Source organism: Plecotus auritus (genome assembly GCF_963455305.1).
Source record: "Plecotus auritus genome assembly, chromosome: 4".
Taxonomy (NCBI): domain Eukaryota; kingdom Metazoa; phylum Chordata; class Mammalia; order Chiroptera; family Vespertilionidae; genus Plecotus; species Plecotus auritus.
Genome location: NC_137775.1, coordinates 183,680,248 through 183,692,453, shown reverse-complemented (window position 1 = coordinate 183,692,453; position 12,206 = coordinate 183,680,248). Strand labels below are relative to the sequence as shown.

General features: G+C 39.6%; 1 protein-coding gene across 1 annotated transcript in view; it reads right to left on the bottom strand.

Moving 5' to 3' along the window:
* Positions 1 to 1,288: 1,288 nt before the first annotated feature.
* Positions 1,289 to 12,206, bottom strand: part of ZNRF2 (zinc and ring finger 2) — a 63,125-nt gene continuing 52,207 nt past the window's right edge. Inside the window, exons 3-5 of the mRNA XM_080663767.1 lie at positions 6,773 to 6,878; positions 5,034 to 5,113; positions 1,289 to 2,959 (exon numbers count right to left, since the gene is read on the bottom strand). Coding sequence (XP_080519893.1) covers positions 5,056 to 5,113; positions 6,773 to 6,878 — 164 coding nt within the window. The 3' untranslated portion in view covers positions 1,289 to 2,959; positions 5,034 to 5,055. The remainder of the gene's footprint in view (positions 2,960 to 5,033; positions 5,114 to 6,772; positions 6,879 to 12,206) is intronic.

The following is a 12,206-nucleotide window of genomic DNA, read 5'->3' as shown; positions in this document are numbered from 1 at the left end:
GTTATAGAAACCATTATTTATATTTCAATCATAAACACTGCTCTTAAAACACAACCTATATCTGATTTATAACCATCTCTGAAAAACACAGGTTAATGTGCTTGCTTAGTCTTTTGCTCTGGCAAAGAGCCAAAAGTCAGACAATAATTCTGCTCTCTTACATATCCCTGAGGGGGGGGGAAACGTCAGATCTCAGTAAGACCAAGAGTCAAAACTGGCAGTTAAATCCTTTATGAAGAAAAGAGTGGCACTGAAGTGAAATTTCAGAACATACTGCTTCCTATGTTTGCAAGTGTGATCTTATTTGAAAGTAAGTATTTACAAAGATTCTGGAAAGCTATCACCAACTTGATAACCTAGGCTTTCAATCTTTATTTTGTCTCCATAATATTCAGCTGCCGGTACTTTGAGCTACACATTTAAATACCAAATGTCATTTTATGTCCTACTTACACTATTCAGTGTCTGCATACAGGGTTATAAATACTATGTGGCATTATGTAGAATATTACTTATAACATTTTCCAGAAGAGCAACTTTGAATAAAAACTGGAACATCGGGACTTGAAAAGCATTTTCTTTTCAATTTCTCAGTTCTTTTTAGGAAGTTACTGATGGAGACTGAATTTAAAGTAGAAATGCTAACTTTTGTACATTTTAATAAAAAAAGGACTGCTATAAACAAGGTAAGTCAATACTGTTCCAGACAAATGCAGCGACAAGTCGCCTTGACACTGACAGACGCTGAGCAACGGCAGCAGACCTCAGAGAGGAAGACGGAGGTGCGGTCCAGGATCAACGCAGAGGGGAACCGAGGGGAACCTAGGCCGATACCCTCTAAAAGTCAGTGAGTAAATCATATCAGAAAGTCAACTTCCAGAAGAACTCTAGCAGTGAACCACCACGGCTACAGTAAATCCTTTCCTTCAAGAATGGAAGACAACAAAATAACATTATACCAGAGGTAGAATAAAATGAATTATTCACATTCTAAGAGGTTTTTCCTGCGGGGGGGGGGGGGGGGGGTGGGTGGGTGTGGGTGTGTGTGTGTGTGTGTGTAAGCTTACAAAATTGAAAATGTGGAATAAAGTGGATTCATATTAAGATTTCGTGATAACAGAAAAAAATTAAGGAAAGAATATTTTCCTTGAGGGAAAAGCACCTATGAAACTGTGCTGTCAGCTGTCACACTGGAGGTTTGGGGTTCTTTTATCAAGTGCAGCATAACAAAGGCATTTCACAGCATAACTTTAGGGAAAATGTTATCCGGTCTAGAATCACACAGAAAGCAATGAAAAACTCCTTTAATTGTTTATAATACACAAATTTTGCTGGGTAGCAGCAGTTGTTCCTGTACATGCCCTTCAAAAAAAAACACAAAAACAAAACACACACACACACACAAAAGAGAAAGAAACAGAAGCAATAGAGAGAAAAAAGAGAATAAAGAATAGCAGCATTAAATAGAAAAACAAATACTTAAATACATGAAAGAAGGCTTAAAACAACTTTCACTTATGCCGAGTGAAGTGCCCTGCTTAAATGCTCACTGATAACATTTCCCCAGGTTGAAAATAGCAATCTACTTATTAGGATTTCGGATATTCAAACACAAAAGAAGAAAAAATAGTATTGCAGCCCTAATAACTCTCTCCCAGTATTTTTTTTAACCATTCAGATGTATTTTGTGGGAATATTTATTCACATAATTTTGTTTAATACATTTCTTTCTACACAAGACTGAATTTAAATGTTCTATAACATTTTCAATTACAGTAACAACACACTAATAAATTATAAATTAACAAAATCTTTATATTTGCTTTAAAAATCATTTATCAAACACTAACTTCCAGATTATCTGGAAAATTAAAGATGCAAACTGCTATAAATCTGACATCCTAATTGATTTCTGATTTTTAAAAGTATATAAAAGTCCCTCAAATTATTCCAAGTTCCACTCAAGAAAATTTTATTTTACTCTTTTCATAAGTTATGAAGCTTACAACCTGCTAAAACATTTTACCCAAATGTGGGAAAACTGCCTGGAGATGCAAAGCACAGTTAAATAATTACATGAGAAGAACAAATGAAAATACCCGTTAAAACAACATTACTGTAGCTGGCAGCACTTAAAACTGGTAATTTGTATTTTTTTTAAAGTTGCATAGCTGCAAGATGATTCGTTGCTGATTAGCTGTCGAGCTGTTTTATTTAAGAGGAAAGAATATACTTAAGAAATTACAATTCAGTAGACAATCCAATATCTAATTCATTAAAATGTAATTATGTAACCTGATTTACTCTTTGGACTGCATTCTGATAACATTAAACTTTTAATTTAAAATGTTTAAGTATTTTAGCTTTCCTATGTAGAAGTCTATTTTCCACTCTTGGGGGGTAAATATTAGAACTTGAGATCATGGTCTACATTCAGAGAATGTTTCACTGCTTGATTACATTTCTTGGTTTCACATTTAAGACTTTAATTTATAGGAAGAAAAGTATGTGGTCTTCAATTTAAAAATGGATGAATGCAGAAACATCATGTTGGGGAAAATAAAGAGACCCCCAAACTAAAAAACACAACAAATCAAAACACTAGTTGCGCAGCTCGAGAGAACTTCATAAAAAGTAAATAAACTTTTAAATCAGTTAACTTTGGCGTCTGCATACAAAATGTTTATCAGCATTACCTATGTAGATGACTATTAAGGGATGTGCAGCATTTTCAAAATCCCTGTGAGTCCTTATGTCATGTTTGGTGCACTGAGTTCTGTGGCAAATGTCCTCCCTCCAGCAGGGTTTTTTCCCTATATGATTGTCCACCTCTGCATCAACTGAGTCGCACAGAACTCAGATTTTTGGCTGAGTATGCCTGCATTTTTTGTTTTTGTTTTTCCAGAGACAGATCCCCATTTCCTCTTGTTTTTTAAGCATCTTGAGAAGAGAAGAAAACCTGTGTAAAAGTAGATACATTTTGATTTAAGCAAAGGTCCACACTAGTAATACAAATCAAAACAAACATTCATTTCCCCATGAACAGTGCTTCAGTTACAGTAAATTTTCACACACTTACTATTCTAAAAACTCATAAAGGTAGTGTTCTTCAAAAGAACAGATCAAGGACACACAGAAGGACCAATTAAAGCTTAAAATATCACAAAAAATCACCACCACAGTTATCTCCCCTCTACCATAAAGACTATGTCAACATTTCAACTTTGTCATTATTCTGCTTGTTATGGTGATCTGTGATCAGGGATCTTTGACGTTACTATCGTAATTGTTTTGGAGCACCACACACCATGTCCACATAAGACAAACTTAACCGATAGATGTTGAGTGTGTTCTGACTGCTCCAGCAACTGCCCGGTCCCCAGTCTCTCTCCTTCTCCTTGGGCCTCCTTATTCCCCGAGACACAACCATATTGAACAATGGCTAATTAATAACCCTACAATGACCTCTAAGTGTTCATGTGGAAGGAAGAGTCCCACATCTCTCACTTTAAGTCAGAAGCTAGAAAGGAATAAGCTTAGTGAGAAAGGCATGTTGAAAAATGAGATAGGCTGAAAGCTAGGCTCTTGTACCAGTTAGCCAAATTGTGACTACAAAGGATAAGCTTTTCTTCTTCTTTCTAATTATTGATTTCAGAGAGGAAGGAAGAGGGAGACACAGATAGAAACATCAATGATGAGAGAATCATTGATCAGCTACCTCCTGCACGCCGCCCCACTGGGGATCAAGCCATGACCTCCTGGTTCATAGGTTGATGCTCAACCAATTAGCAATGCTGGCCAGGCCAAAGGACAAGTTCTTAAAAGAAGTTAAAAGTGCTACTCCACTGAACGCACGAATAAGAAAGCAAAACAGCCTTATTGCTGATATGGGCAAAGCTCTACTGGTCTAGAGAAGATCAAACCAGCCACATTCCTCTATGCCAAAGCCTAATCCAAAGCAAAGCCCCAACTCTCTTCAATTCTATGGAGGCTGAGAGGTGAGGAGGCAGAGGAAAAGTGTGAAGCTGGCAGAGGTTGGTTCATGAGGTTTAAGGAAAGAAGCCGTCTCCATAACATAAAAGTGCAAGGTGAAGCAGCAAGTGCTGATGTAGAAGCTGCAGCAAGTTATCCAGAAGGTCTAGCTAAGGTAATGAAGGTGCCTACATTCCACCACACACTTGCAATGTAGACAAAACAGCCTTTCAGATGTCATCTAGGACTTTCATAGCCAGAGAGGAGAAGTCAGTGCCTGGCGGTGAAGCTTCAAAGGACAGGCTGACTCTCTTGCGAGGGGCTAATGCAATTAAGTTGAAGCCAATGCTCATTACCAACCTGAAAGTCCTGGGGCCCTTAAGAATGCTCAACCTACTCTGCTACATAAACAGAAAAACAAAACCTGGAGAACAGCATGTAAACCATGGTTTACAACATGGTTACTGAGTATTTTAAGCCCACGGCTGAGACGTACTGCTCAGAAAAAAATTCCTTTCAAAATAGTACTGCTCATTGACAATGTACCTGGTCACCCAAGAGCTGTGATGGAGATGTACAATGAGATGATTGCTGTTTTCATGCCTAACAGAGCATCCATTCTGCAGCCCAGGAAACCAAGCACTAATTTTGACTTTCAAGTCTTATTCAAGAAATACATTTCGCAAAGCTGTATTTGCCAGACAGTCATTCCTCTGAAAACCCTCTGGAAGGATTCGGTATTATAGATGCCATTAAAAACACTAGTGCTTCGTGGGAAGAAGGCAAAACATCAACACTACAGGGGTTAGGGAGTTGCTTCTAACCCTCATGGATGACTCTGAGGGCTCTAGACTCCAGTGGAGGAAGTAACTGCAGATTCGGTGGAAACAGCGAGAGAACCAGGATTAGAAGTGGAGCCCGAAGGTGGGACTGACTTGTGGCAATTTCATGAAACACCTGAATGGATGAGGAGTAGTTTGGATGAGCCAAGAAAATGGCTGTATAATGTATAATCCAGATAACACTTCAAAAGGCAATTAAAACGAAAAAGGGAGAATTACCTATAAAACAGGAAGCTGATGCTTAATCTGAAGGGTGCTCAGGGCAAGATCTATTTACTTCAAACCATTCATCTATGCAGCTAGAAAAGAATAAAACCAGAAAAAGTGAAACACTTATGCTTAATTATTAATGTCATGAAAGCCATAATAAAAATGCTTACCTCTTTGCAAAAGAAAAATGAAATACTTTTAAGTGATCATATCTGGCATGTACATATAAGTAAAAGATAAAAATGTGTTTATTACATTTTGCTTATTCTAAGCAGTTAAGGAAATAATCTTTGTAAAATTATGCTATAAAATACTTTAAAATTTAAGCAACAATCATTATAAAAAGAATCAAAAGAACTACCACTTTACCAATATTAAAAATCAAATGACAAATCTGAAAAGCTGTATTTCTCTTCAAAATAGTTATTCATTTATATAAATACCAACCTGTTCATATCACCTATCAGAGTAATCAAAAACTGCTTTTAAATTTTAATTCTTGACAATACTGCATCACATTTTAAAAGACCATATTTATATGTGAATATTAAATACTTATTTTAACTCTATTCCATCCTGTAATACATATACATACACAAATAAGTATATCATCATCCATTCGCATTTATGAAGTATTTTATGATTTTGTTGAGAAGGTAAAAATTAGGATGCACACCATTATCCTGTCGATCTGCACTGTTCAATGCAGTAGCTACGTACCACATGTGGATGTTTAAACTTAAATTCATTAAGGTGAAATGAAAGAAAAATGCAGTTCCTTTGTCACACTAGCCACACTTCAAGTGCTCAACAGCCACATGGCTGGTGGCTCCTCTACTAACAGTATGGATACAGAACACTTCCATCACCACAGAACGCTCCCTGTGGCAAATGAGAAACTTAAGTAACTTGTTCAACGGCTAGGAAGTTTCCCCAGCAGGATTCAAACAATTTTTAACATTCTCTCCGTTGACACATTTCAAGTTTGCACATGCATAAACCAAGAGCGTTTGGCCCTTGTTGGGTTGGCTCAGTGGACAGAGGGTTGGCCTGGGGTCCCAGGTTCAATTTCTTCAAGGGCACGTACCTTGGTTGCAGGCACGATCCCCAGCCCTGGTCGAGGAGCATGCAAGGAGGCAACCAATCAGTGTTTCTCTCTGTCTCTCCCCCTCTCTCCCCCTCTCTTTAAAAAAATGGAAAAATATCCTCAGTGAGGATTAACACAGACCACACACACACACACACACACACACACACACACACACACACACACACACACGACAACGTGGCTAATACTCTTCTTGTAGTTAATTTAAAATTTTTCCTGTGTTGCTCTGAAATCACAAATACTTTAGAAGAAACCAGGCGGAATCTGGAGCCAAACAGACATGGGTAGAACCTCGGCTCTTCCATTTACTAGCCAGGTGACCTTGGAGAGGTTTTTACTACGGTCCCTCAGCTTATTTCCTATGGTGAAATGAGACTGATTCAGGGCTTACATGAGAGGCCTACTTTAAAAGCTGTGAACAATACCTGGGTCGCGGTAAATGCTGGACAAATGATAGATGGTTGGGTATAAACAGATATGGGCTTAAATCTTAATTCTAGCAGTAAAAAGGGGCATGTTTGTTAAGAAATGGGGGGAGGGAGCTTCAATGAAGAAGAAACCTTTTACGCCTTCACTACAATGTCTGAAACTCTGAGGGAGATCTTGGCTGACATCAGTGTGTGAGCAGAGATGAACTCACCCTTTATGGTAGATGCACAGACAAGGCAGCCGTGCTATCGTGTCCCCCTGCTGCAGGTCTTCCAAGCATATCGCACATTCCCCGGTATCTTTACTCAGGACATCCTCTGAGGAGAGAGGAAACAAATGCAGGACAATAAGCAGAAAAAAGAACCACGTGAATGCTAACTGATAAAGAGTGATGACTGGCATATTGCGTCAGGAATATATAAAACTCAGCACCCATATCTGAAGTAAAGCTTGACTGCACCAATCTCGACCTAAACGCTGAAGACAGAGTAAGATAAGGAAGTTTCCAAAAATTAAGTATTTGTACTATAAAAACCAACAAATTTAATTGTGCCCATAAATGTAATAGTTCCTTGTAGAAAAGTACATTCCATAAGCATTCCCCCTTTAGTTATTAATTTTGAGACCACGGATTACGAGGAAACACAAACTCCATGTGGCCTATAAAAGAGAAGGCAGCAGCAGGTGATTTACCTGAAAGGCTGGAGGGGGTACCAGGGCAATTCTGCAGAAAAAAAGGCCTTAGCAGAAGGGTTTATGCTTTTGGAATCTAGGGAATATGGCTGAGGTGAGTATTCCCTAGATAACTACTGAGTAGTGCACAAGCTAATAAGTCACAACCAGAGTCTTCACCTAAAAAGGACTTCAGACAAGTAAAGCTGGGTAAATGAAAAATGCTGCTTAATAATGGCCCAAGTATCCTTGCCCCATTTTTCTTTTCTTAACCCTGGAGGTCCCACCCACTACCCTAACTCCACCCCATCCCCAACCCCAAGTCTTGCCTCCTTCTCTTGGTCTCCATTTTTCTTTTTTAAAATTCTGGACAGCTTTCCACAGACAGGGAACCAGTTTAATGTAAAGCACCTACCTAATTAGTAATAAAGTTAATGGTATATGGAGACCCACAAATAAGGCCACCCTAGTGGCCCCATCCATGTCACAAACCTAACGCAAAATCAGCATGCACTAGATCAGTGGTCGGCAAACTCATTAGTCAACAGAGCCAAATATCAACAGTACAACGATTGAAATTTCTTTTGAGAGCCGGAAACTGATTTCTGTGCATGGGCCATGAAGTTTCGATCGCACTGTAGGTGCGCACCCGCACGTGGTATTTTGTGGAAGAGCCACACTCAAGGGGCCAAAGAGCCGCATGTGGCTCGCGAGCTGCAGTTTGCCGACCACTGCACTAGGGGAACACCTCACTGTCAAGGGAACCTAACACCAATCAGTCCTCCCACTCAGTTTCAGCTAGCTTACCCTACCCTAGAAAGTAGGACCTGGCGCTCCCCGCCAATCATGCCCTTTGTCTCTCTGAACACTATAACACTTGCTCCTGCCCAAAACCCCTCAGAAAGTGCTGGTTAGGCAATGTACACCCCCAACCCCTGGTCTGGTTTCCACTGAATAAAGAACATCAAACTTATTACTAAATTGTTTTAGATTTGACACTAGGATGATGATAGTGAGAACAAAAAGAAAGGGATCTGAAGGAAATACCGAAAGTCTGTAATTCCAAATAATCTATAATAATAAAAGCATAATATGCTAATTAGATCGGACGAACTCCCGGATGAAGCCAGGGCTGCGAGGGAAGCCCAGGTCCCGGGTGCCTACTGGTGGCCAGAGGGAAGCCCGGGTCCCGGGTGCCAGAGGGAAGCTGGTGCCGGCAGTTGAGGAAAGGAAGGCCCAACCCTTGCACAAATTTCGTGCATCAGGCCTCTAGTATAACACTAGTATATTCTCACCACTTAGATTTTTTTTACCACGAAGATATACCACACATCATAAATTTTTTTAAAAAAAGAACCATCACTTTTTATCAAGCATAAAACATCAATGATTACCTATTAGTTTTACATACCACCAGGTAAGGGGAAAAATGCCTGCATTAAACTATGATACAAATCAATTTTAAGATGCATCTCATTTTTTCAAAGTATGAAGAAGAAGTATGTCTTAAAATTGATGAAATAGGGTATCATATTTTCTATATTTGGAATACATTAACAATGCATCTAGATTTAAGTCTAAATGAGCCATAGAATTTCAAATGTCATAAATTAAGAAAATGAGATGGACCAGATTTTAATAGAGAAAAAGTATTACCATATTTTTGCCATAGAAGTCTATGTAACAGATTCTCAACACCAAATGAAAGTAAGTAGAAATTCACTAAGTACAGGCTTCTGAATGCTTTGTTCACAGAAAAATAACTGTCTTACAATACATTTAAGTTGATCTATGACTGTCAAGTCTCATTTGTTTATTGCAATAGTTTTTTTTATTAATCTTTGATTTGGGATAACTTTAATATCTTAAAAGGCCTTGGTTTTATCTTGTTTATAAGAACATTTATTTACAGTGCAACAAAAATAAATCTAAACCTATCTAATAGAGGGAATATGCTAATTGACTACTACGCCCTCAAAGATGGCAGTGCCCACAGCCAATAAGGAGGGCATATGCTAATTGCTGCCCTACCCTCAAGGATGGCAGCGCCCACAGCCAATGAGGAGGGGATATGCTAATTGACAGCCATGCCCTCAAAGATGGCAGCACCCACAGCCAATGAGGGAATATGCTAATTGACAGCCATGCCCTCAAAGATGGCAGCACCCACAGCCAATGAGGGAATATGCTAATTGACTGCCATGCCCTCAAAGATGGCAGCACCCACAGCCAATGAGGGAAATCCTAATTGACAGCCACTCCCTCAAAGATGGCGGTGCCCACAGCCACAAGATGGCAGTGCCCAGTCCCCTCAGCCCTGCCAGGGCGGCAGGCACGCTGCAAGACCTGCCTCTGGCGTCCCCAAGTCCCCTCATCCCCCCAGCCGCTCGGCGCTGGCCTGAGGCACAGGCAAGCCTCCCATGGCGGCCGCCCAGCCGCCCAGGGCCTCCCGAGGCTCAGGTAATCAGGGCCGGCTGAGGCTTGTGCTGCTGGCAGTGGCAGCAGCAGAGGTGTGATGGTGGCATCGCCTTCCCCTGATCGCTGGGTCCCCTCCTGCCCCCGAGGGCTCCCGGACTGTGGGGGGGCAGGCTGGGCCTCTAAGTCTGCATATAATATCTATCGTAACAATGTATTTTGAAAAATAAGAATGTTATGTTATACTTTGTAGGTATTAAGTTTAAAAACTTTTTGTTTAATCTAGAATGCCATATTAAAATCAGTCATGTTAATCATCGGCTCCCTAAATCTTAGTAATGACACAGTCTCTGATCAGAAAATTAAAAGCCAATGTTAGCATATTATTGCCCCTGCTCAACTGCATTTTGATAAGCATTTCTGAGTTAAAAGACAGTTCACTCACTGCAAAACCTCAGTAACTGCCTCAAATAGCAAATGCTCAATTTTCAAATTTGAAAGTAGTTTCCAATAGAATGTCTTTGTAATTTTGAAAATATGTTTTATTTTTGAAAATCCACTACACCATGTGATTAACTGTTGCCTACCTGAGGGTTTGCTAGAGTATGCGCCTCTCCCACCCCATCATGACATGGTCTTTTCATTCACTTTGAGCTTATTAGTAATGTGATGCACTCAGAGTTAAAAATGGCCTGCAAATACCACTAAATCCAGGACACTGAAGCATCTTCAAGACAGCTGAGGAAAGATTATTAAATATCTTCAGCCAAGCCCTAACCAGTTTAGCTCAGTGGACAGAGTATTGGCCTGTGGACCAAAGGGTCCTGGGTTCAATTCTGGTCAAGGGCACATACCTTGGTTGCAGGATCCTTGGGCCCTGGCCCTGGTTGGGGCTTGTGCAGGAGGCAACCAATCGATGTGTTTCACATTGATGTTTCTCTCTTTCTCTCTCTCTTCCACTTTCCCTAAAAATCAGTGGAAAAATATCCTTGGGTGAAGATAAAAAAAAAAACAAAAAACTTCAGTCAAGCAACTGAAAACATTCATGACGCTACTTATTACCCACGGCAATAAGGAGGCAATGCCTGAGGACCTGGACACAATGAGAGCAGACCACTGGTATTAAGGAGCCAAAACTGATCTCAGGGAAGCAGAAGGGGGAACACTAATGAACTTAACTTCCAGAGCTGGCCACTCTGGGATCCTCCTCGCCACCAGCACTGATCAAATGGAGAGACAGACCATTAAGAATGTTAACAGGAAACGAAACTGAATTGCTTTTTCAAGTGTTGTTGCTCATCTACCTACATATCAGTTTCATTCTTTGTCTTATTCATGTGGTCTACGCACTAAGTTATCCAGATGTACTGAAATAGGAGAAGAAAAATTAAACCTGGAGGAGAGCAATGATTTTTAGCCAGAGGTGGGCACCAGAATCACTTGGGTATGCATTCTGTCTCAACGTAAGAAAAAAAATTACATATACCTGGACCCATCCCCAGAGATTCTGAAATATACACCTACCCGAAAAACACAACTACTATCAAGGAAACAACATATTGAAGTAGAAAGAGCGTAAGACTTAAAGTTGAAAACATAATATGACTTTCCATTCTCACTATTGGTTAGCTAGGCACCTGCAAAATGTTGGTCAACCTTGAGTTTCCTTTCACTCTTTTTTAACGTAAGTATAATAAAGGCACTCAAATGTTATGGAGGTGAAGTTTTAAAGAATTATGTGAAAAATTTTGTTGTAAAACTATACAAAATATTAGAAAGTACTTTGCAGACTTCTCCAATAACCAAGTTTATTTTTCTATTTTTTCCCCTCCCCATTTTGGTATTCTAGTTGTTTCAATTTTACATAATGTCAGAAATAATGCCTTGGCCACCAGAAACTTCTACGGAATACTCCTGACCTAGTCACTTCTAGAGACCTATTACAATAGACAGGCTGGGAACAGCCCCAATCAAATGAGACTGCCTAATTAATTTAAATGTTTTGGCTTCATTCTGTATTTGAACGTATTATAAATGTCCCCTTTGTTACATGCTTTTAGACATACTTAAGTCTTTTAAATTTTTTAATTTTATGAGGTAACTAATGCTACCTCCATTTTACTGATAAGCAAATTGAGGCTCAAAGAAGTTAAGTAACTTGCCAGAAGTTACTACAACTAGTGAGTTCTGGACTCAGAATTCAAATTTAGACTAATTACTTGGCCTTTTCACTACTTCATGAATTTTGCTGCAAGAAACAATTTCACTTTGAAATAACATGATTACTGACGCAAATGAACTGTTTTAGGTAGGCAACTGTAAGTTTGAAATACTCGAGATGGAGATGGCTACCATATTTAAAGAAAATGGCTCAAGGCTAGTCATATACTTCATCTTCGAAAGTTACTAAACTGTTTTTAAAAACTGGTACCAGAAATGAGCTTACATGTTGCTGCTAACTTCCTTCTACTGGACAGGAAAACAGTGCTGTCCTCAGAACTCCCTGTGACCACAGAACCAGTCCCTCATCTGTGCTGCCCAAAATGGCAGCTGCAAGC